The sequence below is a fragment of the Mustelus asterias genome, chromosome 8, assembly GCF_964213995.1.
Source record: "Mustelus asterias chromosome 8, sMusAst1.hap1.1, whole genome shotgun sequence".
Taxonomy (NCBI): Eukaryota; Metazoa; Chordata; class Chondrichthyes; order Carcharhiniformes; family Triakidae; genus Mustelus; species Mustelus asterias.
Genome location: NC_135808.1, coordinates 9,903,236 through 9,929,823, shown reverse-complemented (window position 1 = coordinate 9,929,823; position 26,588 = coordinate 9,903,236). Strand labels below are relative to the sequence as shown.

General features: G+C 45.1%; 1 protein-coding gene across 3 annotated transcripts in view; it reads right to left on the bottom strand.

Annotated features, from left to right (window-relative positions):
* The window catches only part of LOC144496840 (ras/Rap GTPase-activating protein SynGAP-like), a 770,844-nt gene that overhangs the window by 58,020 nt on the left and 686,236 nt on the right, over positions 1 to 26,588 (bottom strand). For all 3 annotated transcript variants that reach the window (XM_078217405.1, XM_078217406.1, XM_078217407.1), the window contains 2 exons: positions 25,835 to 26,389; positions 10,843 to 10,987 (listed from right to left, as the gene is read on the bottom strand). In XM_078217405.1, coding sequence (XP_078073531.1) covers positions 10,843 to 10,987; positions 25,835 to 26,389 — 700 coding nt within the window. The remainder of the gene's footprint in view (positions 1 to 10,842; positions 10,988 to 25,834; positions 26,390 to 26,588) is intronic.

The window sequence follows — 26,588 nt, the reverse complement described above, 5'->3', positions numbered from 1 at the left end:
AGTTATTTTGATTTAACCACTAAAAGTTGCTGAAGAGCAGATCGTACTATTTCTCACACACTTTTAATAGATTATAAATCGAGGTACTCCTCTTTGAGTGGTTAAGTATTGGTTCTCAGAGAGGGGATCAACCTCCCCTTCATAACACAATCAATGAACTAAAACTTCACATAGCTGACGTAATCCTGCATTTTATATATCATTGTGGCAGATGGAGAACTTTGAAATAAGCCAAGATGGATCTTAAAAGGTGCAACTGGAGTTGGACAGGGCAGCAAATGAAAAGAAAATGGAGGGAGTAAAGGGTTGATTGCATTTCTGGAATGGCCTGGTTGGAAACTGAAATGCTGTCCTGCCAATTTGATTCCTGTACACTTAATGGATATTAGTGGCAAATCCCCATTGAACAATTAAAAAGTTTGCTTGAGCCTTGCTGCATTGTTAGAAGTACGGCAGAGCTGGACTTCCAAACCCTCACCCCACCAACCCCCCAAAACCCTAGCATTTTGACATGGCAAATCAGTTAGTTGGATGCATAGGAGGGCAGGGAAGTGGGTGAATAGGGTCTAGTAAAATAAGTGGGAGTGGGATGAGGGAAGAGGTCAGGTGTTTAGATTGAGGAGCTTAATTTTTAAAAAGTTCTTTGCAGCTGCCTGATGTTCCTCATTTCTACGTCAGTACAGTAAATGCACTCAGTGCTGCTATAAACGACCACCTGTAGGAATGGCAAAGTATCAGGAGGAATCACTCCATCAGATTTGCCACTTTGAACGGTGTTAGAAACATAGAAAAACTACAGCACAAACAGGCCCTTCGGCCCACAAGTTGTGCCGAACACATCCCTACCTTCCAGACCTACCTATAACCCTCCATCCTATTAAGCTCCATGTACTCATCCAGGAGTCTCTTAAAAGACCCTATTGAGTTTGCCTCCACCACCACTGACGGCAGCCGATTCCACTCGCCCACCACCCTCTGTGTGAAAAACTTACCCCTAACATCTCCCCTGTACCTACCCCCCAGCACCTTAAACCTGTGTCCTCTCGTAGCAGACATTTCCACCCTGGGAAAAAGCCTCTGAGAGTCCACCCGATCTATGCCTCTCAACATCTTATACACCTCTATTAGGTCTCCTCTCATCCTTCGTCTCTCCAAGGAGAAAAGACCATGTTGTGTCAGAAGGGCAGAGATCTGCAAGGAGTGACTGCCCTCTGATAAGATTTCATCAGACAAAGCAACAAAGAACAGCAGTTGGCTGTTCAGCCCCTCAAAGCTGCCCTGTTATCAGCCGATTCATCCATAGGGCGGCACGGTGGCACAGTGGTTAGCACTGCTGCCTCACAGCTCCAGGGTCCTGGGTTCGATTCCAGCGTTGGGTGAGAGTGTGTGTGGAGTTTGCACGTTCTCTCTGTTTTCTCAGGGTGCTTTGCTTTCCTCCCACAGTCCAAAGATGTGCGGGGTTAGGTTGATTGGCCATGCTAAATTGCCCCTTAGTGTCAGGGGATTAGTAGGGTAAATACATGGGGTTGTGTGAATGAGGCCTGGGTGGGATTGTTGTCGGTGGAGACTCGATGGGCCAAATGGCCTCCTTCTGTACTGTAGGGATTCTATGATATACCAACTCCATAATCTCGCCCAACAAAAATCTATCAATCTCGGTTGCAATATCCATTTGACCTCCAGACTCAACTGTTCTTTTATGGGGAGGGGACGAGACAGATTTGTGCTATCCTTTGTATGAAGAAATACTTCCAGACATTGGCCCAGAAAAAGTCTAGCTCTAATTTTAAGGTGTTGCTTGTCAGAAGAAATAGTTTCCTTCCATCTACCCTTGCAACTCCTTTAACCACTTAAATATCTCAATTAGATCCATTTCTTGATCTTCTATACTCAGGAGTATAGGACTAGACTATGCAGCCTGTCCTTAGTGTACTGTAATCTTTTTGACGCCAGTATGGGGAGTAGAAGGAGGCAGCAAAGACGATTCTAACTTGTGTTCATTCTGCCCTTCCAGAAGGGTCCAAATGTTTTTAAGTCCTAGGACCATCTAGATGCATATAACCAATGGATTCTGTGATTCCCACAGTTGGTTCATTAAAAAAAATGGTGTTTCATCATGCTGTGGAAAATTGGCCTCAAATTTTGGCAGGCATTCTCCCAACTCTTCATGGTGAGATTGAACCCTAATCTCTGGAAATTCCTCCTCAAACCTCTCCTGCTCGCTCCATCTCTTTCTCTCTCTCTGTCCTCCAAGATCCCTAAAACCCAAGGCTTTTGGTCACTTAATGTCAAATTTTGTTTCATTAGGTCAAGTGCTGTGGTTTGTTCTTTTGTGTTAGAGATGCTACACAAATGAAATGTTGGGCATCAGAATTGAATCAGAAGACAGAAAGACAGGGGTCATATCGAGCTCATCAGGCACTATACAAAGCATAGGGTCAATATGAAGATGGTGACCCTCGGAGGATCCAGTCATGGAATGCAGCTGGTCAGCCAGGCACAAACCTGCGCAAACTGATTTCAGTTTTAGTTATTATTTTCATTAGCTAGTTTATTCATTTGTTGTATTGTTAATAAAGTAATTTTAGTCAATATGATTTTGTTGTAAATGAAAACCAAGTCACTATATTGGAGCAGGAGGAGGCCATTCAGTCCCTCAGTTAGATTGTGCCCAACCTTTTCTCCAACTCATCCCTCCTTTGTCAGCTTCCTACCCCTTTGTATTGTCATGTGGCAAAATATCCATCAGTCTCGGTTTTGAATACTTTAATTGTCCCTAGCATCCACAGCCTTTTGAAAGGATGGAGGAGTGTATGTCAGAAAAGATAATTCATTCAGGAACAGGAGGAAATCAGTCAACCCCTCAAGCTTGTTTCACCATTCAATTTGTACCATAACTCCATCAACTCGCCTTAGTGCCATTACCCTGTAGAAAACTATCAATACTTCTTTCTTCACTCTGGAATGGCCTGGTTCTCATGGCGAGATGACACACCCTTGTTCCAATAGTCATTGGTGCAACCTGGATTCAACAACTTAATTAACCAGTGGTATCCTGAGTTACCCTTTGCTGGCAAAGAGCTGTGTATGGACCTTAAGTTTGTTCCAGATCTACCCATGGTTACTTTCCTCACTTGGTAGATGAAGGTGTTGGAGATGGGGACAAGAAGAGGGCAAATCAGGTCATCCAATGGGCCATATCTGACCCAGGACTGCTGGTAATCCAGCTCGCATCGCCCAGGATCTCAGTTCTATCTGCACTTATATGTCTTACTCGCTGGTGTATCCTGTTTTGAATTTGACGGGGCCAGAAGGTTTTGGGAAAGCGCTGTTCCGAGCGCTGTTGCCTCACTGATGGTTAGGTCCTAAATCAGAACACCAAGATTGGGTTAGTATGAGCAGCTTAAGATATATGAAAGTAATGGAAACATGGATTTAAACTGGAAATGTGTCTTCACAGTACACTGCAGAGCAGAACCAAAAGGAGAACAAGGTTGTTACATTCCTGAGGTTTGGTATACACAGCCTGTGGAGGGAAATACACTTCTTTGACAGGCTGAATGGCCTTTTTGAAAAAAAGAACAAGAGAAAAAAATGGCCATGCAGCTCTGACTAGGAGAATTATTTAAAGAAATATTCTCTGAAAAAGATTCAAAAAGTTAAAGAATAAAAAAAGGGACCAAAGGTAGAACACAACATTGCTCCACTCCTCTGAGAGGATCCTCAGAAGTTGACCAATATAAACCGCTGAGGCAAACTGTTAAAGCAGCAAAAGGAACACCAGGGCACCTAAAAGAGCACTGGGAATAATGGGCTGCCATATTAACAAAGTCCTTAACCATTTTGTGCGTTATATTTTCTTTTGTCTAAATGAGAAGCAGATGCCTCACAGCAATCTGCCTCTTTGCAAAATGGCCGACAGGTCATCTTGCCATTAGAATTTTTCAAATTAAACTAAAACCAGGACTTGTCGGTAGTTTTGCCAAGTTGGTGAACACCCGTTTTTTTTAAATTGCGGAGTGACCAAATGCTACATGAATTCCCAAAGTCCAATGCATCTGCAGTGGTTTCCACCGTCAACATTGCCTTGTTCAACGCTCAAACGTGCTGATGGATGATGCACAAGTATCTCGGGGGATTTTTGAGAGGCACAAGGGCATCACCCAAAAGGCACGCAGCTGCATACAAACGTGCACACCAAGAATAAGACGTACAGACACACGCACACAGGCTGTCCCATCAAATAATTCCAGACAAATCACTACAAGAGATATTGAGACTTGCAACGCGATCACGAGAGCAGAGCATTTCTGGCAGCGATTCCAACTAAGAACGGTTCAATTAGAAATGGGGGAGGAAAAAATAAGGCAGAACTTCCAGCCCAAGTAAATAATTGCACTTCCTCTCCAATCTTACTCTCTCCCTCCTTTTTGGGTTCTTACCTCCTTTGCCGCAAATTGGCTGCAGAGCGAGGTCCCACAAACAGTAATTCAATAATGAGTTGATTATGCTGTTTGTTGAGGGAAAACCCCCTGCTCTCTTTGAAACAGCGGCTGTGGAATATTTTAAATCCATTTGCAAGGGTCTCGGTTCACCTTCTCATCCCTTCTGGCAGTGCAGTATTCTTTCCATATTGGACTGTGTCAGCCTGGATCTTGTGCTCAAGACTCTGGAGCATGACTCGAACCCGTGAGCCTTCTAGACTCAGAGAGTGCTATGGACTGAACCATGACTGACTCCACATGGTTAGAGCTATTGCAGCAGACCTACCGTGATATTGATTGAGATTTCAATATGGACTTGGGAATCAAGTTGGGACCTTCTGATCAAGTACCATATCAGCATATTGGGTATTGATTGGCCATGGGGGCATGAAAACATTTAGCACTGCGAAGAAAGGTTTTTTTTCTCAAATGACTGGGATCATCTATTGCTAGGGAATAGTACTATGGCCGCCTTCAATAAATCTTCCCCTTCTGCTCTCAGTTGGGGCAAATAATGTGTAGAAGAAGATCCTCTCAGGCAAAGAGGCTGGGGAAGGAGGGAGAGCTTGTTGGTATTGGTGGGGTGGAAGGGGGAGGAAAGGGAAAACATCAAAACAAGCTCAGCTTATAATCTATATATTGGTTTGTGTGTCATTATCTTGTAGCTCAGAAGGCCATTCAGTCCATCATGTCTATGCCAGCTCTTTGAAAGAGCTATGTGTACCCAAATACGAAAACATCATGACCCCAGGAGAATTACAAAGGCCAGGAGGCTCAAACTCCATTGGGTGTGGGATCTGAGACAGGTTACTGGGAAGAAGAGGCAGAAGATGAAGTTAGACCCATGCAGTGAACTGAAATTGCAATAATACTCACATTGTGTCAGTAGAGGGAGCTCTAATTGCCTTCTCACCCGGAGCAAGAAAGAGTGGGAAGAGATCAAAGGCAATGAACTACTGGAGGTGAACAACAGCCCTTCAAACTGCTCTGGTCTCGTTGACATGCTACCATTCAGCACAGGCCATCATTACAAGACAAAATATTAACAATCCTAAACAATCCTTATGAGAAATGGAAACTAATTAACCCTTTGAGGCTTTACAACAACCTGTAGCCAGATCTTTGCATGAAAAATGGGAATGTGCCAAAGCATAGACAGGAGAAGGGTAGCTGTATCGTGATGGGCCTTAGGATCTGGTGCACAGGAAACATAATTGTTGCATAGTTAGGAACACACTCTGAACTCCACATGAAAGCAGCCATTTTGAGTTCTGTAATTTCTTTATACCTCCATGATTTTTCTCCCTGACTCTCAACAATGTCCGGGAGGTTAACCTTTAATCAGTTGCAGTTTAAGGCCACCTTTGATAATCCATTATCTTCCTGTTCGCCAACAAATTCAAGGAGCTCACGGACTTCTTTGTCATTAAGATTGTGACCAGCTGCCTTTGCTGTGTCTCTTCCTTCCACTAGTCCACCTGGTCAAACTTTGCCAAAAGCTACCTCTGTCTTCACCCTGAATTTGCATCTTTTTCTCATTTCTCTCCCATCACTCCCTCTTGCTCTCCTTGAGTTCATCTTGTCCACAAGCCTCAGTTCCTGTTTTCTTGATTCTATTTGAAACTAAACTGCCGACCACTAAATGGTTCTCTCTCTAAAGATGTTCTTCTTCATCTTCTTCAAATCTGCTGTAATCACCCCTCTCCTAAAGAAAAAGACAACCTTTGACCTCCACTGTCCCTGCAAACTTATGCTCCACCTCCAATCTCCTTTTCCTCCCCAGAGTCTTTGTACTTGGTGGTGTTTCCCAAATAAGTTCCCTCCGTCCTGGAACTCCCTCCAACCAGGTTTTTGTCCCTGTCACAGTCCAAAAGTGGCTCTTTTCAAAATCAGAAATGACATCCTACGTGATGGTGACAAAAGGTAAGCTTTCCCTCCAGGTCTTTCTCAACTTGTCTGTAGCCTTTGACACAGTTGACCAGATCATTATCCTTCAACACCTCTCCATTGTCCTGGGACTGTTCTCACCTGGGCCCTTCTTATTTATCAAATCGTAATCAGAGAATCACTTTTTAAAAATTCATTCATGGGGTGTGGGTGTTGCTGGCTAGGCCAGCTTCCCTAATTACCTTTGAGATGATTGAACTGCTTTTTGAACAGCTGCAGTGGCTTGCAATGGCTTCTTTTCCTGCTCCCGCACTGTTGCCTCTGGTGTCTTCTGACAACACATCATTGGTTCCCTCCACCACCCCTCCAATATCTCATCTACATGCTACCCCTTGGTACATCAGGCACAGCATTGGTTGTGTGCTGACAATAGTCAACCTCACCACCACTTCTCTCTATTTCTCTGCTGTTGCTAAATTATCACACTATCAGAAGTTACCTCCAATTAAATACTGGGAAGACTGAAACTTTTGCTTTCAGTCTCCAAACTCTATTCCCTAGCTACTGACTCCATCCTTTCCCTGGCAGCAGGGTCTGAGATGACACCAGTCAGTTTCCAGTCTTGTCACATTTGACCTTGAGATGTGCCTCATACCATCACTAAGACCTTCATAACAATGCCCAAGTTTTCCCATCTCAGCTCATCTGCTGCTCAAACTTTCATTCATGCCTTTGTTATGTTTAGATTTAATGATTCCAATGGACACCTTCATTAACCTGAGGCCATCCAACTCTATTGCCTGTGTCTGAACTTGCACCAACTCTTGTTCCCCTATCACCCCTGTGCTTGCTAACCAACACTGGCTCCCAGTCAAGCAACATCTTGGTTGTAACATAATTGTCCAGCGTTTCAAGGCCCTCCATGGTGTCATCTCTTCTAATTACCATAATCTCCTCAAGCACTCCGAGATATCTGAACTCCTGTAATTCTGACCTTCCAAACATCCCCGATTTTCACCTCTCCACCACAGGTGGCCATGCCTTCAGCTGCCTGAGCCTGGAATTCCTTCTGCCTCTATACCTTGCTTTCCTCCTTTAAGACACTCCATAAAATCTAACACTTTGTCCAAACTTTTGTGTCATCCAGGGTGTAACAACTAACTTGTAAAGGAATCTCCAATTTCCCATCCGGAGTGGGCAGGGTGGGGGGGTGGTGTGCGTACATGCGTGTTTTGGATTGTCATTAAGATTAAAATTGTTGATTTAGCAACAGACAGGCAGTAACCCAAGTGACTGAACTATCAGAGAGATCTGAGCTTGCAAAACACCAGTCATTTGTTTTAAATTGAAAGGCACATTTAAGTTACGCCATCATTCACCTGCCCAACTTAGCTTCTATTGAAAGGAGTGACTTTTCCTCTTATCATAATGGTGAATTTCATTGCTGCAATGGGTGCCAAGCACTCAAAGGGTTAATGGTTAAAAAACGTACATGTGACATTAAAAGTGTTTTACTGAAGAGCAAGCACTGAAATTGACTTTTTTTGGTCCCAAAAAGAGGAGGGTGTGGTTTTTGAGAAATACCATGACCATGGGAAACCTTCTGACATTTTCACAGAGACTGTGGCTCTGGAGGGAATGTCCGAGTGGACACTGTGAAGCTATTTTGATTGCTCCACAATGCTCCAATAATAACTCCCCTTGCCCACCCCGCTCCAAAAAACAAAGGAAAGGAGGCAACAGTGGGGGAAAAAAATAAAAACTACCTTTAAGTAAATGCAAACGCACCAAGCATTACGGCAGTTGCTAGCAGTATTGGGCTCCACTGACCAGAAGCAGTCAATGCAGCTCCCCAGTAAGAGCAGAAGACAAAATGGTCTCTCTTCCTGTCCGGGCGAAGAGTCAGAAAACAAAAAGTCGCAGGCGGATGTGAGAAAGTGAAAGCTCTGCTGGACTGAGGGCAGTGACTCGAGGTGGCACCCCGGAAGAACAGAAATGCATATCAGTTTGATCCCTGCAGATCAAGCTCCCAACCCGAACCATGTCGGTGATGAGAAAGCCTGACTGCTGGGCCGGCTGTTACGTTGCAGAAACCGAGAGGATGGAGCCCAGAGCGAATTGACTGATCCATGGCCAAACAAGAGTGGCCCCAGCAGAGAAAGGCCCCAGTCCACCCTTTCTCTCTCTCTCTCTCTCTCTCTCTCTCTCAAGTGAGTGTGGGATACCTGGTGCTGAGAGATGTAATAGAAGGAGAGAGGGGAAGGAGAAAGCAGGAGGAGGTGGGGGGAGGACAGAAGAGGTAAAATGAGTGAGGGGGTGGGGGGGGAGAGAGGAAATGGACATGGATGTGAGAACAAAATGATAGAGATCGAGTCAAAGGAAGGAGCAAGAATGATTGAATGAGAAAGTAAGGTTGAGGGAGAAAGACGGGATGAGCAAGGGAGAAAACTAAATTAGAATACCTTTCAACATGAACGCCAACAGTAAACAATATGAATAAATAATATTTGGTCCCGTTTCTTCCTTGTGCTGTAAACCAACACTTGTCCATGAAAAGGAATGAGGTTTCCCACAGGAGTTAATGGAAAGATTTTGCTGTCAGCCCAGCACACATTTCGCAATTCCCAAACCCCCCCCCCCCACCCCCACCAATTCCAGCGCCTCCCACACCTTGACATTGGGCCCTTTCAAGTAAAGCACATTTTAATTCTGATGGAGGTGAAATGGTTTTACCACTGATTTTATATTTTCTTTAAAAAACAATCGAAGTACAGCGGAGCCTGACATGTAATCGGACCTGTTGATGTCAGATATCCACAGCTTACGCCTGGGACCTGCAACACCACTCACTTCTTGGCCATTCCCATGGAATCTCCCCTTCCCATGGATGAGCTTTATCGCCTACGGCTGTCCTCAAGCTCCCTTGCCCCAACTTCACTGATCCTTCTACCCAGGCCCCACTCCCCATTTCATTGCCACCTTTTATTTTATTTTGCGGGATGTGGGTGTCATTGGCTAGGCCAACATTTATTGCTCATCCCTAGTTGCCCTTGAGAAGGTGGTGGTGAGCCACCTTCTTGAACAGCTGCAGTCCAGGTGGTATAGATACACCCACCAGTGCTGTTAGGGAGGGAGTTCCAGGATTTTGATCCAGCGATATTGAACTGCGAAATATTTCCAAGTCAGTATAGTGAGTGGCTTGGAGGGGAACTTCCAGGTGGTGGTGTTCCCATGTATCTTTTGTCCCTGTCCTTCTAGATGGAAGTGGGTTTGGAAGGTGCTGCCTAATAAGTCTTAGGTGAGTCCCTGCAGTGCATCTTGTAGATGGTACACATGGCTGCCACTGTTCATCGGTGGTGGAAGGAGTAAATGTTTGTGGCTGGGGTGTCAATCAAGCAGATTGCTTTGAACTGGATGGTGCCAAGCTTCTTGAGTATTGGAGCTGCACTCATCGAGGGAAGTGTAGAGTATTCCATCAGACTCTAAATTTATGCCTTGTAGATGGTGAACAGGCTTTGGGGAGTTGGGGTGAGTTATTTACTGTAAACTTTCCAACCTCTGATCTGCTTTTGTAGCCACAGCATTTATGTAGCTAGTGCAATTCAGTTCCTGCCAACTGAGCCATTTTAAATCTGGAAGCCTTGGAAATGATTTAGAGGCTATCATGTTTCTAATCTATATGGATTAAATAGGTGGGATCCATCTTTGAGTAACCTTTGACACATGCTGAGGGAATAAGGCTGCAAAGTGACAGAATGAGTCCGTGTTTGGATTAGCGTGGGATGGGGTGGGAGGAACAAAATCAATCCAGGTCCCTGTTCTTGGAATTGCTGCCCAGCATGCATAAGGTGCAGACATTGTGCTGAGGCTCTGCTGTGATGCTGTCTATAGTACAGTGGCTTGATGATGCTTACCCATTCAGTGTTATGGGTGGAGCACTGTTGTGTGATGCTGACTGTGGAACTGTAACTGTTGGGTGGATAGGTTGGGGGATGTGGGGGTGGAGAGTGAGGGGATAAGCTTCTGCAAGAAGAAAATAACAAAATACATATTGAAATGCAGTGGTCCTTTAAATCCCACTTCGCTGGGGGATGGAGCAGGACTAAATGCATGGTTCTTTCAAAGAGTCCGCATAGGCATGAAGGATTTGCACCTCCACCCCTTTCTACTAGATCTCCCTTCCTCCAATCTACCCTCCCGACCTCTTCTTCCCAAAACTGATACAAGTCAAGAGGGAAGCAATTGCCATATGTCCCCATCCCACAACCACTCTTATCCCCTTGTCCCTTTAGATTCCATACTGGCACTCACCCCTCCCCTCCCCACACCCCCTTTGCCAGGCTGGACACGACGACTGGCGGACTCCGCTGCACTTCATGGCTAGAAGTGTAACACACCAACGTCAGATACAAACCCTGTGTTAATGGAGTGTCGGTAGCAGTGAGTGTAGCGGTCACGTACACCAACCTACCAATTGCGTCCTTGAGGTATTTCTGACCAATCAACTTTAAGTACTCTTCAATCGCCTTGGTCGCCAGCGTGTTCTCGCGAAATATTAAATGCTCACGGTCAACAAAACGGTCAACCTCCGTCATCGCCATGTCAGAGAGGAAGTCCTGTCAGAGACAGAAGTGTTGCAAAAGGTTACGTTCATTTGCTGCCTAAACAAGAGTCCGTTCGACTGAGCTGGTTTTTTGCTCAGTCAGTGCCAATCCCCCTGCTCTTTTCCTGCAGCTCTGTAAATCCTTCCTTCCAAATATTTATCCAATTCCCTTGTGAAATTTCCTTTTGGACAGTTCATTCCAGATCAGAACAACTCGCTGCATCAAAAGATCCCCTTCATCTCCACTTTGACCCTTTTTTTGCCAATCATCTTGAATCTGTGTTACTGATCCTTCTGTCATTGGCAACAGTTTCACCATATCTACTCTGTAAAGACCATTCATGATTTTGAATTCCTCCCTTAAATTTCTGTCCAGATAATTGAAGTCTCTCATCCCTGGTATCATTCCAGTAAATCTCCTTCGCACCCCTGTCGAAGCCTCAACGTCTTTCCTGAAGTGCGGTGCCTGGAACTGGACACAATACTTTGGCTGGGGCCGAAAACCAGTCATTTATAAAAGTATGGCATAACCACCTTGCTTTTGTCCCTCCTTGACTGATACACCCAAGAATCATTTGTGCCTTGTTCACAGCTTTCTCAACTTCTTCAAAGTTTAATTTCCACATCAACTCCACCCAGTTTGATCTGAATAGGAAGAACTGCCATTCCAGTGCAGTGAACACCTTGCGGAAGAATGACAAGTTCTTCCCTGGTGTGGAGCATTTCTTAGGATTTGTGCCAGATGGGGGAAGGTATCAACCAAAATGTCAGAATCCCAATCACTGAACTAAAAAAAATTACAAAGAAATCAGTATAGGTAAAATTTCTGTTTAACTGAGATGGAAGAGAAATGTTTCCATTTATGGGGTACCTTATGGGACATCCCAAAATACCTTACAGTCAATGAAGCATTTTTGAAGTGTAGCCACTGCTGCGGTGCCTTATAGTGCAATTCCCTGCCTCTGAGCCAGAAGCTCCTGCTTCATATCCCACACTTTGATGGCCACAGAAGGTGTGCTCCTAATGTGGCCAAACAGGTGGATTGGCAGCCTGTAAATCCTTCCAATATGCTTGTGGCAGGTGGTCAGAGCGGGAGAATCTCCTGGTTACCACTGCAGCACCTTGCCAAGCATGACCACAGACTAACATGTGGAAGTTCATGGTAAGAGGGCATGGTACCTGAAGAGAGAGAGAGACACTGCTGTAATGTAGGAAATACAGCAGACAATTGACACAGTGACGTCCCACAAAAAGCAATGTGATGACCAATGCCGAGAATCTGTGATTATAGTGTTGACAGTTAGGGATAAAAATTGGCCAGTACATCGCAAAGAGTTCAAATAAAAACAGAAGGTGCTAGAAAAACCCAGCAGGTCTGGCAGAATCTGTGGAGAGAGAGAGTGTTAATGTTTTGAGTGCAGAAGGAGGCCATTCAGATCCTCGACTTTGCACCGACTCTCTGACAGAGTATCCCATCTAGGCCCTTTCCCCATAACCCCACATATTTATCCCGCTTATCGCCCTAACCTACACATTTTGGGACACTAAGGGGCAATTTAACATGGTCAATCCACCCAACCTCCACATCTTTGGACTGTGGGAGGTAATTAGAGCACCCGGAGGAAACGCACGCAAATACGGGAGAATGTGCAAACTCCAAATAGACAGTCACCCTGGCACTGTGAGGCAGCCATGTTAATCATTGTGCCACCGTGCCGTCCTGCAGGACATACAGGACTCAAAAAGTTAGTTCTGTTTCCCTCTCCAAAAATGTTTTCAGACCTGTTGAGCTTTCCAGCACTTACTGTCTTTAGTTCCGATCTCCAGCATTCGCAGTATTTTAATTTTATCACCTTGAAGAACTCCCCTGCTCTTCTTCGAATCGTGTCATGGGATCCTTTCTGCCCACCTGAGGGGGCAGATGGGGGGCTTGGGTTTAGGGTTTCATTCGAAAGACAGCACCCTCTGGCCATGTAACAACAACATGAAAGGTGCCCTATGACTGAAAGTTATGTGGAGTTCATGTTGGAGGGCAACATTTATTGTCCGCACCCTAATTGTCACCGAGTGGCTCCGCTGCACTATTTCAGAGGGTGGGTATGAACCACCTCCATTGGCATGGGACAGCAAGCAATTGAAGCCCAGAACAGGTAAAGGGCATTAGGTTTCATTCCTTCAGCAACATGAATTAATTGGTTGGATTTTTGTTACAAGCAACAGCTTTCCTGCCACTTTCACTAAGGTTAGCAGTTTATTTCCAGATAGTTTTAAAAGCTGAATTCTTCAAGTGACACTGTTTTAAAATTCATTCCTGGGATGTGGGTGTTGCTGGATGAGCCAGCATTCATTGCCCATCCCTAATTGCCCTTAAATTGAGTGACTTGCTGGGCCATTTCAGAGGATAGTAAAGAGTCAACCACATTGCTGTGGATCGAGAAGTCACGTGTAGACCAGACCAGGTAGGGAAAGCAGATTTCCTTCAGATGGATTTTTACAACAATTGACCATGGTTTCACAGTCATTGTTAGTTGTTTCATAAAAACTGAATTCAAATTTCACCACCTGCTAAGGTGGGATTTGAACCTGAGTTCTCAAAGCATTGCCCTGGGTTTCCTGGTCTAGTGACAATACCACCGGCTCCCCAGTTTGGACATGTTGTTTAGATTTGAGTACTGTGACATATTCGTTTGTGTCTCCTTATTCAGCAATACTCAAGCTCTATACTACCAAGTGATTAGTTATCTAATTATTAATCCAGACGTCTGGTTTACCAGTGTAGTAAAACATCCACTGCACTATCATCCCCCGTGCTGGTAGCAAGCTGGTTAACGCACTCCAATAAGATTGCTTTGTGTGACATTTTACTGCAGTACCTAACTTGGCTGTGTGAAATAGGAGAATGGCTAATGCTTATTCAAACACTATCTCTTCAGGGGATCAGCTCTTTTCAGAGGAGGAGGCAGGAAACTGGGGGCAAAAAATTGGAGCTTTAACAGTCTGACACTCTGCCAGGAAAATATAATGGAAGATAAACAGAGTGCTGTGTCTCTCCGCCAGCCCATTGAAAACCTCAATATAAAATCCTCTGTGCATCCTTTCAGGATTAAGCTGTTTCAGGCCCAGTGAACTTTCTCTATATATACATAGTGAGCATTCATACTCAACTGAGCTTTTTATTATTACCTAGTAACTATTTTAATTCCCCGAAAGGCACTGTGTGCGTATATTAAGAGGAGAGAGAGGGAGAGATCCTGAACAACTGAGGCTAGCATTTCTCATCCAGTTTCAAGTTCTAATGTCGGAGAGGTTGATGCCTGAACATTGTGTAACCGGAATCTGTCAATAAGCACAATTTTTGGTGGAATGGATGATCCTGGCGGTGGCCGGGGCCACGAAATCCCGCCCTCTTTGTCTCCTGTTGCCTGGCCTGCCCAGAGCATCATCTTGTTGAATTTATGGGGTCATAGAATGTTACAGCCTGTCATGTCTACACCGGCCATCAAGCACCTATCCTAATCCCATTTTCCAGTCCACAGCCTAGAATGCTATAGAATTTCAAGTGCTTATCTAATTGCTTTTTAAATGTTGCAAAAGTTCTTGCTCTACCACACTTTCAGGCGGTGAGTTCCAAATATCCATCACCCTCTGGCTGAAAATGTGTATCCTCAAATCTCCTATTAATCTCTTGCCCTTGACCTTAAATTTATTCTCCCCTGGATATGACCCCTCTACCAAGGGGAGAAGTTTCTTCTCATCTACTCTATCTATGTCCCTCATAATTTTGTACATATCAATCAGGTTCCTCCTCATCCTTCTCTGCTATCAAGAAAACAATGCCAGTCTGATAGAGGATCTTACCCTGGCCCACCCCATGTCCTATCCCTGTAATCCCATGCATTCACCCCACTAATCCCCCTAACCTACACATCTTGGGAGACTAAAATGCAATTTACCATGGCCAATCCATCTAACATGCAAACTCCACACAGACAGTCACCCAAAGCTGGAATTGAACCCGGGTCCCTGGCTCATTGAGGCAGCAGTGCTAGCCACTGTACTATGTTCTTCCATCTCCCAGCACCCAAGCCACCCTTACCTCAGCTCACCTGCTGATAAATATCCTTGTCCATGCCACTGTTACTTCAAGACTTGCCTGTTCCAATGCAACCACTGAGCAGCCTCCCATCTTTCACCTTCCATCAGCTGGAACTCATCTAAAACTCTGGTTCCCAGACTCTGGACCCAATACACCAATCAACCTTATCTTTACTCTCAGCCTAGAAATGCCTCAATTTTAAAATTCTCATTTTTGTTTTCCAATCTCTCCATGGCCTTGCTCTCAACCTCTGTAATCAAAACAGAAAATGTTGGAAAAGCCCAGCAGATCTGGCAGCATCTATGGAGAGAGAAGTTTTTAACATTCTGAGTCCAACGTGGCTTTCATTGGGAACTGGCCTGTTTTGAATCCAGTTCTGAAGTGTCACATTGGACTCAAATGGGTGAAATTCTGCCCCCTGCCCTTACTGGCAAGTTCAATTGTAGGAGCTGGGGAATAGAATTTGGCAAGAGATCCAAAAATTGGCATGAATTACCTGCAGGATCTCCTGCTGGTGGTTGGCATGGCAGGTCAGGAAAACTGCTGGAGGCCAGTGTGAAATTGATTTGCATCCTGCTAATGGGATGCAGATGAACACCTGAGCACCCACACCTGGTAATCCGTTGTGTTGGTGGGAAAACACGTCTAGAACAACATAGTGTGCAGACATTTGAACTCATCTGAACAATGCCAGGGCCTGCCTCCAGAGTTTGAGATTGAGGTTGCTGGAACCTGGACCTTGGAACACCACAGCAGCAGTTGGGGAGAGCATCTACAGGAGCACCTTCCAGATTCTGTGTCCTGGAGGCGTCCATCTTCTAGTCTCAGAATGTTCATGGAGATTCATCCTCTTTCTCAGGACACTCATCTTCCAGTCTCAGAGTGCTCCTGAAAATCCAATCTTAATTTTCAGGAGGTTCACCTTCTTTCTTAATAGTGGGTCAGTGATGTTGGGCACCTTTTCCATATGGTGCCCAGATAGGGACAGCGAACTATGTGCTTGCAGGCCTGCCCCGCCACGGAATCCACTGCAAAACACCTGGTTGCATAATTAATCAGGTCGGGGCCAGAAGATATGGCATGTTTCTATTAGGTAAGCCTAGTAATCGCTAAGGTAGGACATGTTCGGCACAACTTTGTGGGCTGAAGGGCCTGTATTGTGTTGTAGTTTTTCTATGTTTCTATGTTTTCCCGCCAGCCTCCACATTCCGCTCCTGGAATGGGACTTAGTCCCAGATGGGAAAATTCAGGCCAATAACTTTGTTTCTCTCTCCACAGTTGCTGTCAGATTTGCAGAATTTGTCCAGCATTTTCTGTTTTCCTTCATAGAATCCTACAGTGCAGAAGAGGCCATTCAGCCCATCGAGGCTGCACCGACAACAATCCCACCCAGGCCCTATCCCCGTAACCCCACGTATTTACCCTGCTAATCCCTTAACCTACACATCTTGGGACACTAACGGGCAATTTAGCATAGCCAATCCACCTAACCTACAAATCTTTGGACTGTGGGAGGAAACCGGAGCACCCAGAGGAAACTCACGCAGACACAGGAAGAACGTGCAAACTCCACACAGACAGTGACCCGAGCCTGGAATCGAACCCGGGTCCCTGGCGCTGTGAGGCAGCAGTGCTAACCACTGTGCCGCCCCTTTTTATTTTGGATTTCCAGCATCTGCGATATGTTGCTTTTATTTTATTCAAGATCGCTGTACTTCAGCAGTCTCCCCCACATCCCTCCTCAATATTAATCTATCAAATAGGAAGTTTTGTCCATTTTATTAACCATCGATCCTGATAAGTCCTTGTGCGGATTAGTGTCAAATGTCAATCTGATAAATACTGCTGGAGATGCTTTACTATCTGAAAAGGCACCAGAGAAATGGAAGGCTTGAAGAACCACTTCCTAAAGATTTTAGGCTGTACTAAGTATTCTGGCCTGGTGAAAATCTATCCCTCAACATCATGAAATGTCTTTAGCAAACAGGGTCAAGGAGAATCTCAAGGCTTTTTCTGCATATATTAGGAGTAAGAAGGTAGCAAGAGAAAGAATAGGCCCACTCAAGGACAATAGAGGGAAGTTATGCATGGAACCACAGGAAGTGGGTGAAATCCTTAATGAGTACTTTATATCGGTATTCACCAAGGAGAAGGATATGATGGATGTTGAGGTCAGGGATGGTCAAAGGAGCAAGTGAGTATCCTAAATTGCATTAACCTAGACAAATCCCCGGGGCCGGATAGGATATGTCCCAGGTTTTCTCCACTTGCGGGAGACCAGGGGAGAAATAGCTGGGGCCTTAACAGATATCTTCACATCCTCATCCACAGGTGAGGTTCCAGAGAACTAGAGAATAGCCAATGTTGTTCTTTTGTTTAAGAAAGGAAGCAAGGATAATCCAGCAAATTATAGGCCAGTGAGCCTGACGTCAGCGGTGGGGAAGCTTTTGGAGAAGATACTGAGGGACAGGATATGTGCACATTTGGAGGAAAATGGACTAGTTAGTGACAGACAGCATGGTTTTGTTCGGGGAAGGTCAATCTCACCAACTTGATTGAGTTTTTTGAAGCGATGACAAAGAAAATTGATGAGTAAAGGGCTGTGGATGTATTTTATGTGGACTTTAGTAAGGTATTTGACAAGGTCGCACATGGCAGACTGGTAGAAAACTATAATCATATGGGATTCGAGATGAGCAGGCTCGATGGATACAGAACTGGCTTGGTTATAGAAGACAAAATAGTTATGGAGGGTGTTTTTCAGAATGGTGATTTATAGCTAGTGGTATTCTGCAGGGATCAGTGCTGGGACCTCTGTTTGTAATATATATATTTAAATGATCTGGAGGAAAATGTGGGTGGTCTGATTAGTAAGTTTGCGGTTCACACGAAGTTTGGCGGAGTTGCTGATAGTGCTGAGGATTGTCAGCGGATACAACAAGATAGATAGATTGAAGACTTGGGCATAGAAATGGCAGATCGAGTTTAATCCGGACAAATGCAAGGTGATGCATTTTGGAGGATCAAATTTAGGTGTGAATTATACTGTAAATGGCAGAATCCTTAGGGACATTAATGTACAGAGGGATCGGGGCGTGCAGGTCCACAGTTCCCTCAAGGTGGCAACACAGGTATCCAAGGTGATTAAGAAGGCATATGGCATGCTTGCCTTCGTCAGCCGGGGCACTGAGTACAGGAGTTGGGAAATCGTGTTGCAGCTATATAAAATCTTGGTTAAGCCGCATTTGGAGTACTGTGTACGGTTCTGGTCACCACCTTATCAGAAGGACATGGAAGCTTTGGAGAGAGTGCAAAGAAGGTTCACCAGGATGTTGCCTGGTCCCGAGGGTGTTGGCAATGAGGAGAGGCTGAATAAACTCGGATTGTTTTCACTGAAAAGTCGGAGGTTGAGGGGAGACCTGATAGAGGTCTACAAAATTATGAGAGGCATAGACAAGGTGGATAGTCAGAAGCTTTTTCCTAGGGTGGAAGAGTCAATTACAAGGAGGTGCAGGGTCAAGGTGAGAGGGGGAAAGTTTAAGGGAGATGTGGGGGGGGGGGAGTTTTTCCACGCAGAGAGTGGAACACGCTGCCAGAGGAGGTGGTGGACCAGGCACATTAGCAACATTTAAGAGGCATCTGGATGAGCACATGATTAAGGACGGAATAGAGGGACACAGACCCGAGTAAGGACAGAAGGTTTTTTTTTTAGTTTAGTTAGGCCATCATGATGGGCTTGGGCTTGGCGGGGGGAGCTGAAGGGCCTGTTCCCGTGCTGTACTTTTCTTTGTTCTTATCACTTCGGGTGGGATTTTCCAGCCCTTCCCGCCGACAGGATCTCCCGTTGAAGTCGAGCCCCAGAAAAGGTGACGCAGGGTGGGGGAGGGGAGAAAATCCCACCCTGAGAATCAGATTATCTGGTCCTTGCAGGATCACTGTGTGCCAGTTTGACTGCTGCTTGTTTTTTTTTGCTTTCAATAGCTTTGGGATTTTCCTGAGATCAAGAGAGGGCTACGATAAATACATAAGGAAAATCAAGGATTGAATTGATTCTTTCATCACCATTGGTGGTGTTGGCTTTAATCACATGACCTGGAAGTTTGCTATGATGTGCTAGTATGTCTTTCATTTATTTCACACTGAACTTCAACTGGTTGCCATTTTGGCTTTCGATTTGGACATTCCTGGCAAGACCTCTTCTTTTGGCAGAGGTGAAGTGTTTTTAAATTTTTTTTTAAACAGGAGAGGCTGAATAGATTGGGACTTTTTTTCTCTGGAGCGTAGGAGGCTGAGAGGTGACCTTATAGAGGTTTATAAAATAATGAGGGCATAGACAAGGTAGATCGTCAATATCTTTTCCCAAAGGTAGGGGAGTCTAAAACTAGAGCGCATAGGTTTAAGGTGAGAGGGGAGAGATATAAAAGTGTCCAGAGGGGCAATCTTTTCAGACAGAGTGTGGTGAGTGTCTGGAACAAGCTGCCAGAGGTAGTAGTAGAGGCAGGTACAATTTTATCTTTTAAAAAGCATTTAGATAGTTACATGGGTACGATGGGTATAGAGGGATATGGGCTAAACGCGGGCAATTGGGATTAGCTTTGGGGTTTTTAAAAAAAAAATAAGGGCGGCATGGACAAGTTGGGCCAAAGGGCCTGTTTCCATGCTGTAAACCTCTATGACTCTATGCGGGTGACATTAGCTAGGCCAGTTTTTATTGCCCTTCAGAAGGTGGTGGTGAGCTGCCGCCTTGAACCGCTGCAGTCCCTGAGGTGTAGGGGGGTAAAGCAGTGCTGTTAGGGAGAAAATTCCAGTATTTTGTCCCAGTGACAGTGAAAGTTTCTCTGCCATTTCTCTGTTCTCCATCCTAAATTCTCCTAGCTAATTGTTTCCTTTTCACATACCCAAAGAAGCTTTTTTGCATTTATATTTTCTTTTCCCTTTCTTAATCAGTTTCTGAGTTCTCTTTTGCTGGTTCTAAATTGCTCCCTATCCTCAGGCTTACCACTTTTTCCAGCATCCTTATAAGTCATTTCCTTTGATCAAGTTGGTGAAGAGTTAACCCCCCCCTACTGGCACAGGACTGAGTCAGTGAAAGGGTTAATCCCCCTGCTGGCACAGGATTGAGTCAGTGAAAGGGTTAATCCGCCCCTGCTGGCACAGGACTGAGTCAGTGAAAGGGTTAATTCCCCCCCCCCCCTCCCGGCACAGGACTGAGGTGGTGAAAGGGTTAATTCCCCTGCCTGCACAGGACAGTCAGTGAAAGGGTTAATTCCCCCTTGCTGGCACAGATTGAGTCAGTGAAAGGGTTAATTCCCCCCCCCCCGCTAGCACAGGATTGAGTCAGTGAAAGGGTTAATCCCCCCCGCTGGCACAGGACTGAGGTGGTGAAAGGGTTAATTCCCCACCCCCCTGCTGGCACAGGGCTGAGTCGGTGAAAAGATTAATTCCCGCCCCCCCGCTTGTCCCAGGCTGAGTCAGTGAAAGGGTTAATCCCTCTGCTGGCACTGGACTAAGGTGGTGAAAGGGTAATCCTCTCTTTCTGCCCAGGCTGGATGGTGAAAGTGTTAATGTCCTCTGTTGCGACTGTCTTCTGAGTCCTGCTGTGACTTGAGTTTTAGTTGAAATATCCCAAATAACACTCCTGGATGAGGAAGTGTTTTACACATTTGGACGCAGTCTGACTCAGCCAGCACTGGACACTTTTCCAGAGGTTACACTTCCTGACAGGATATGACTCAAGGATTACAGGAGCACATCTGGGAATTGTTTGGAACTGGTTTTAAAGAAAAGAATTTACTATTCTTCATCGACCGCCTGGACCTGTTTTTTTTTGTTGAACAATTTAGTGCTGTGATATTGCTGTGGAACTCAACACTTCCCACCTTCGGCACTCAATTCTCAGCAAACACTCGCAGGTCAGGTGCAGCACAGCTTTAGACTCACGAGTGAAGCTCTCTCTATTTTCATCTCACCAAGTGCCTCGGTTCCACTTTCGGGAGCTCAGTCCCCTACGAACCTAGTCCCCTACTGAAAGTAGAAATAAACTTAAGCAAGGAGTAAGGAGGGCTAAAAGGGTCACGAAAAATCATTGGCCAGCAGGATTAAGAAAAATCCCAAGGCTTTTTATACATAGATAAAGAGCAAGAGAGTAGCCAGGGAGAGGAATGGCCCATTCAAGGATAGGGGAGGGAATCTATGCGTGGAGCCAGAGGAAATGGGCGAGGTATTAAATGAGTACTTTGCGTCAGTATTCACCAAAGAGAAGGACTTGGTGGATGATGAATCTGGGAAAGGACGTGTAGATAGTTTGTCATGTTGAAATCAAAAATGTGGTGGTATTGGGGTTCTTGAGAAACATTAACATTGAGAAAAACCTTTGTATCCTCTCTGGCTACAGGGGAGGTCCCAGAGGATTGGAGAATAGCCACTGTTGTTCCTTTGTTTAAAAAGGGTAGCAAGAATAATCCAGGTAATTACAGGCCGGTGAGCCTTACATCAGTCGTAAGGAAATTATCGGAGAGGATTCTTCGAGACTGGATTTACTCCCACTTGGAAATAAGTGGACATATTAGCGAGAGGCAACATGGTTTTGTGAAGGGGAGGCCATGTCTCATTAACTTGATCGAGTTTTTCGAGGAAGTGATGAAGATGATTGATGAGGGTAGGGCAGTGGATGTTGTCCACGTGGACTTCAGTAAGGGCTTTGACAAGGTCCCTCATGGCAGACTGGTGCAGAAGATGAAGTCGCATGGGATCAGAAGTGAGTTGGCAAGGTGGATACTGAACTGGCTCAGTCATAGAAGACAGAGGGTAGCAGTGGAAGGGTGCGTTTCTGAATGGAGGGCTGTGACAAGTGGCATTCTTCAGGGATCAGAGCTGGGACCTTTGCTGTTTGTAATATATATAAATGATTTAGAGGAAAATGTAACTGGTTTGGTTAGTAAGTTTGCGAACGACACAAAGGTTGGTGGATTTGCGGATAGCAATGAGGACCGTCAGAAGATACAGCAGGTTATAGATCGGTTGGAGGCTTGGGCGGAGAGACGGCAGACAGAGTTTAATCCGGAAAAATGTGAGGTAATGCATTGTGGAAGGTCTAATGCAGATTGGAAATATGCAGTAAATGGCAGAACCCTTAAGTGTATTGATAGGCAGAGGGGTCTGGGTGTACAGGTACACAGGTCACTGGCAACACAGGTGAGAAGGTAGTCAAGAAGACATACGGCATGCTTGCCTTCATCGGCCGGGGCATTGAGTTTAAAAATTGGCAAGTTATGTTGCAGCTTTTAGAACCTTAGTTCGGAATAGAGTGTTCAATTCTGGTCGCCACACTTCCAGAAGGATGTGGAGGCTTTGGAGAGGGTACAGAAAAGATTTACCAGGATGTTGCCTGGTATGGAGGGCATTAGCTATGAGGAGAGGTTGGAGAAACTTGGTTTGTTCACACTGGAAGGATGGAGGTTGAGGGGCGACCTGATAGAAGTCTACAAGATTATGAGGGGCATGGACAGAGTGGATAGTCAGAAGCTTTTTCCCCCAGGATGGAAGAGTCAATTACTGGGGGGCATAGTTTAAAGGAGATGTACGAGGCAAGTTTTTTTTTACATAGAGGGTGGTGGGTGCCTGGAATTTGCTGCCGGGGGAAGTAGTGGAAGCAGATACGATAGGAAGTTTTAAGGGGCATCTTGACAAATATATGAATAGGATGGGAATGGACGGATAAGGTCCCCGGAAGGGTAGGGGGTTTTAGTTCAGTCAGGTAGCATGGTCGGTGCAGGCTTCGAGGGCCGAAGGGCCTGTTCCTGTGCTGAATTGTCTTTGTTCTTTGAACATACGACTTAGGAGCAGGAATAGGCCACTGGGCCCTTGAGCCTGCTCTGCTATTCATAAGATCATGGCTGATCTGATTGTAACGTCACCCCATATTCCTGCCTACTCTCAATAACCTTTCACCCCCTTATTAATCAAGAATCTGTCTATCTCTCTGTCTTAAAAGTATTCAATGATTCTGCTTTCACTGGCTTTTGAGGAAGAGTTCCATGGACTCAGAAAAAAAATTCTCCTCATCTGTCTTAAATGGGTGACCCCTTATTTTTAAACAGTGACCCCTTCGTTCTAGATTCTCCCGCAAGAGGAAACATCTTGTTCACATCCACCTTGTCAAATCTGTTAGGATCTTAAAGGTTTCAATCAAGTTGCCTCTTACTCTTCTAAACTCCAGAGGATACAAGCCTAGCCTGTCCAACCTTTCCTCATAAAACAACCCACCCATTCCTGCTATAAGTTTAGTAAAAACCTCTGAACTTCTTCTAATGCACTTGCATCTTTCCTTAAATAAGGAGACCAATACTGTACACAATACTCCAGATATGGTCTCACCAATGACCTGTGTAACTGAAACAGAACCTTTCTACTGTTGTAATCAATTCCCTTTACAATAAATGATAACATTCCATTAGCTTTCTTAATTACTTTCTGTAGCTATATACTAACCTTTTGTGATTCATACACGAGGACACCCAGATCTCTCTGCATCTCAAAATCTCCAATCTCTCACCATTTAGATAATATGCTTTTTTAATCTCCCTGCTAAAATGTACAATTTCACATTTGCCCACATTATACTCCATTTGCCAGACTTCTGCCCACTCACTTAATCTGTGTCCCTTTATAGCCTCCTTATGTCCCCTTCACAATTTACTTTCCTACCTCTCTTTGTGTCATCAGTAAATTTAGCAACAATACCTTCTGACCCTTCATCCGCGTCATTTATATAAATTATAAACAGTTGAGGCCCTAGCACTGATCCCTGCGGCACACCACTCATCACATCCCGCCAACCAGAAAAGGGGCCATTCACTCTCTATTTGTTAGCCAGCCAATCATCAATCCATGCCAATATGTTACCCCCTACACCATGAGCTTTTGTTTTCAGCATAACCTTTGATGTGGCACCTTATCAAATGCTGTCAACACTGGTGTGAAATTTCCCTTTCCCTTGGCCAGTCTGTGTGAGATTGCTTAGTGATGTTGAATCAGGGTCTGATATGCATTGCTGGTCCATTTGGAACCAGATGGAGACTGTCTAAATTCATGTTGTGGCTGGATGGTCCCAGCAGACAGGCATTCTCTCCATGCCCTACCCTACATGCCAATAACCTAAAACAGAGGATTTTATCATCCATCACACTGCAGTTCATTGGAGTTTTCTAAGCACAACTGGCTGCTGTGCTTCCATTGCAGTGACTATACTTCATATGTATTTCATTGGTTGATAAGCATTTCAGAACATTCTGAGGTTTGGACAAGTACGATGTACATACATATTCTTTGCTTTCAAGAGGCTGTCGGAGAAAATTCTGCTCCACATTGTTGCTGTAAATCAAAAGAGTATATCGTGAACTGTGAGTCCCAAGCTCACAAGTTCCCTCATCGACATGGGTTGATGGGGAAAGGGTGATCTCTCAACATCTGAACCACTACATCCCTCATGCATTCCTTCCCACCCCAGCTGGGTAGGCAGAACTGTGCCTGCTCTGTGTCATAGGAGCAGTGAGATTGCTGGGCCAAAAGCCTTGTCTCAGCAACTTGACAAATGTTAGCTTTTGTTATAAAAGAGACCGGAGTATAAAAGTAAAAGAATCTCACCAGGATACTGGTGAGCCTACAGCTGGGAGTACTGTGTGCAGTTTTGGTCTCTTTAGGAGAGAAGGATATGCTTGAGAGTGAGAGCAACATTAGATGTTCGTTAGAAATGGGGCATGTCCTAAATCTAGAGTACTGCGAGGCGATTTCATTGAAACATGAAACTGTTAAGGAGCTGTATGCTGAATAGATGTTCAGCAGTTGTCCCGAGATTGTCCTTGGTTGGGACAAGAAGACACAGTCTCAGAATAAGGCATCAGCCATTTAGAACCGAGAAGAGGAGAAATTTCTTCACAGAAATCTTTGGAATTCCCTACCTCCAGAGAGTTGTGAATGCTCAGCCATTGAGAATGTTTCAGAGAAAGGGGCTAACGTATTTTTGAGTACTAAAGGAATTAAAAGATATGGGAATGGTGTGGAGTTGAGGTACGTCAGCCATGATCTAGCTGATGTACCCGTGTGGAGTAATCTCAAAGTGAAACAAAACCTGCACCAGCTTCTATTGCTCATGTTGTTATAGTGACACTAATGTTTTCAGCCAGAGTAGAAACGATTGGATAATTTGCCCTACAATCACACCGAGACCGCACTGAGTTTGGCTTTATGTACATAATCTCTAACATGTAACTATCCTCCCTTCACAGCATTATGCTGGAGAAATTAGGGATGGGCAATAAATGCTGGTCCAGCAAGCGACACCCACATCCTGTAAATGAATTTAAAACAAAATTATCCTGCTTTATTCAGGAAATACTATTGCAGCTTCAGTCGTGAGTCCTGTATGCTGTAATTGGTGGAGAATCTTGTTTTGAATAGGGTCTGTAGACTGCTTTAAAGCACTGTTTAAATTGACTTGGGCTGATGAGTAAATAGACACTGTTGTAATATAGACTGTTTACTACAAGCCTCACTTTGTAGGCCTCACTTTGCTCCAACTCATTGGCTGCCACAGTGGTGCTGTGGATGCTTTGCTTTTTCCTATTCAAAGGATTCTATTCCTCCTTAATGTGTAATGGCAATGCAGCAGTGAGAAAAGAACATACCTTGGAGAGGAAGCCCTCTGCCACCTCAGGGGTCTGGTTCTACACCTCCAGGTTAGCAGCCAGGCTGGTGTTAGCTTACCTTTGCCTTGCCCGTGCTCTGCAGGATATGCACCAGTGCGCACGCCACCTCCTCTTTGTTCTTGACACCCAACACGGGCTCCAGCACCGCACAGAGCATCTTGTAATTGTTGGTGACATACTCAGCAAACTCTTTGTACAGCTCCATGGGCAGGATGTTCATGGTCTGGTAGCGGGACTTGATGCGGATGGTGGGGCCACCCGCTTTTCCTCGGCTGGAACTGGGCTGGCTAACCGGGTACCATTGCTCCACAAACTGGCGGCTGGCCACGCTGCTGATGGGGATATTGACCAGCCCCACATAGTTGCTCTTGTCTTTCTTCTTCTTCTTGTCTGTGTCCTTGTACAGGTGGATGCGGATATTGCGCACGGCCGGCAGGTTGTTGAACTCAAAGTGTTCTCCCCAGAAGACGTTGTCTGTCTTCACCTTGCTGGTTGTCCGAGCATACAGCATCTCATCCAGGCACAGCTCGCAATAGTAGCGCTTCTTGGGTGGCAGATCCTTGCCCTCGATGATCCAGAGCTTCAAGACATTGTCAACGCGTCGGCTGTTATCCTGTTGTAGGGACAAGGAGGTGGGGGAAGATGGTTAGATTCTGGGTTGGGGTCAACAGGTCAAGAGGAAGGTTTGAGCCAGGATTACTCTTTCAGGAACAGGGTTGGGGTCAAGGGTCACCAAGTCCCAGAGAGGGTTTGGGGTCAGGGGTTACCAGGTCAAGAGGAAGGTTTGAGCCAGGATTATTCTTTCAGGAACA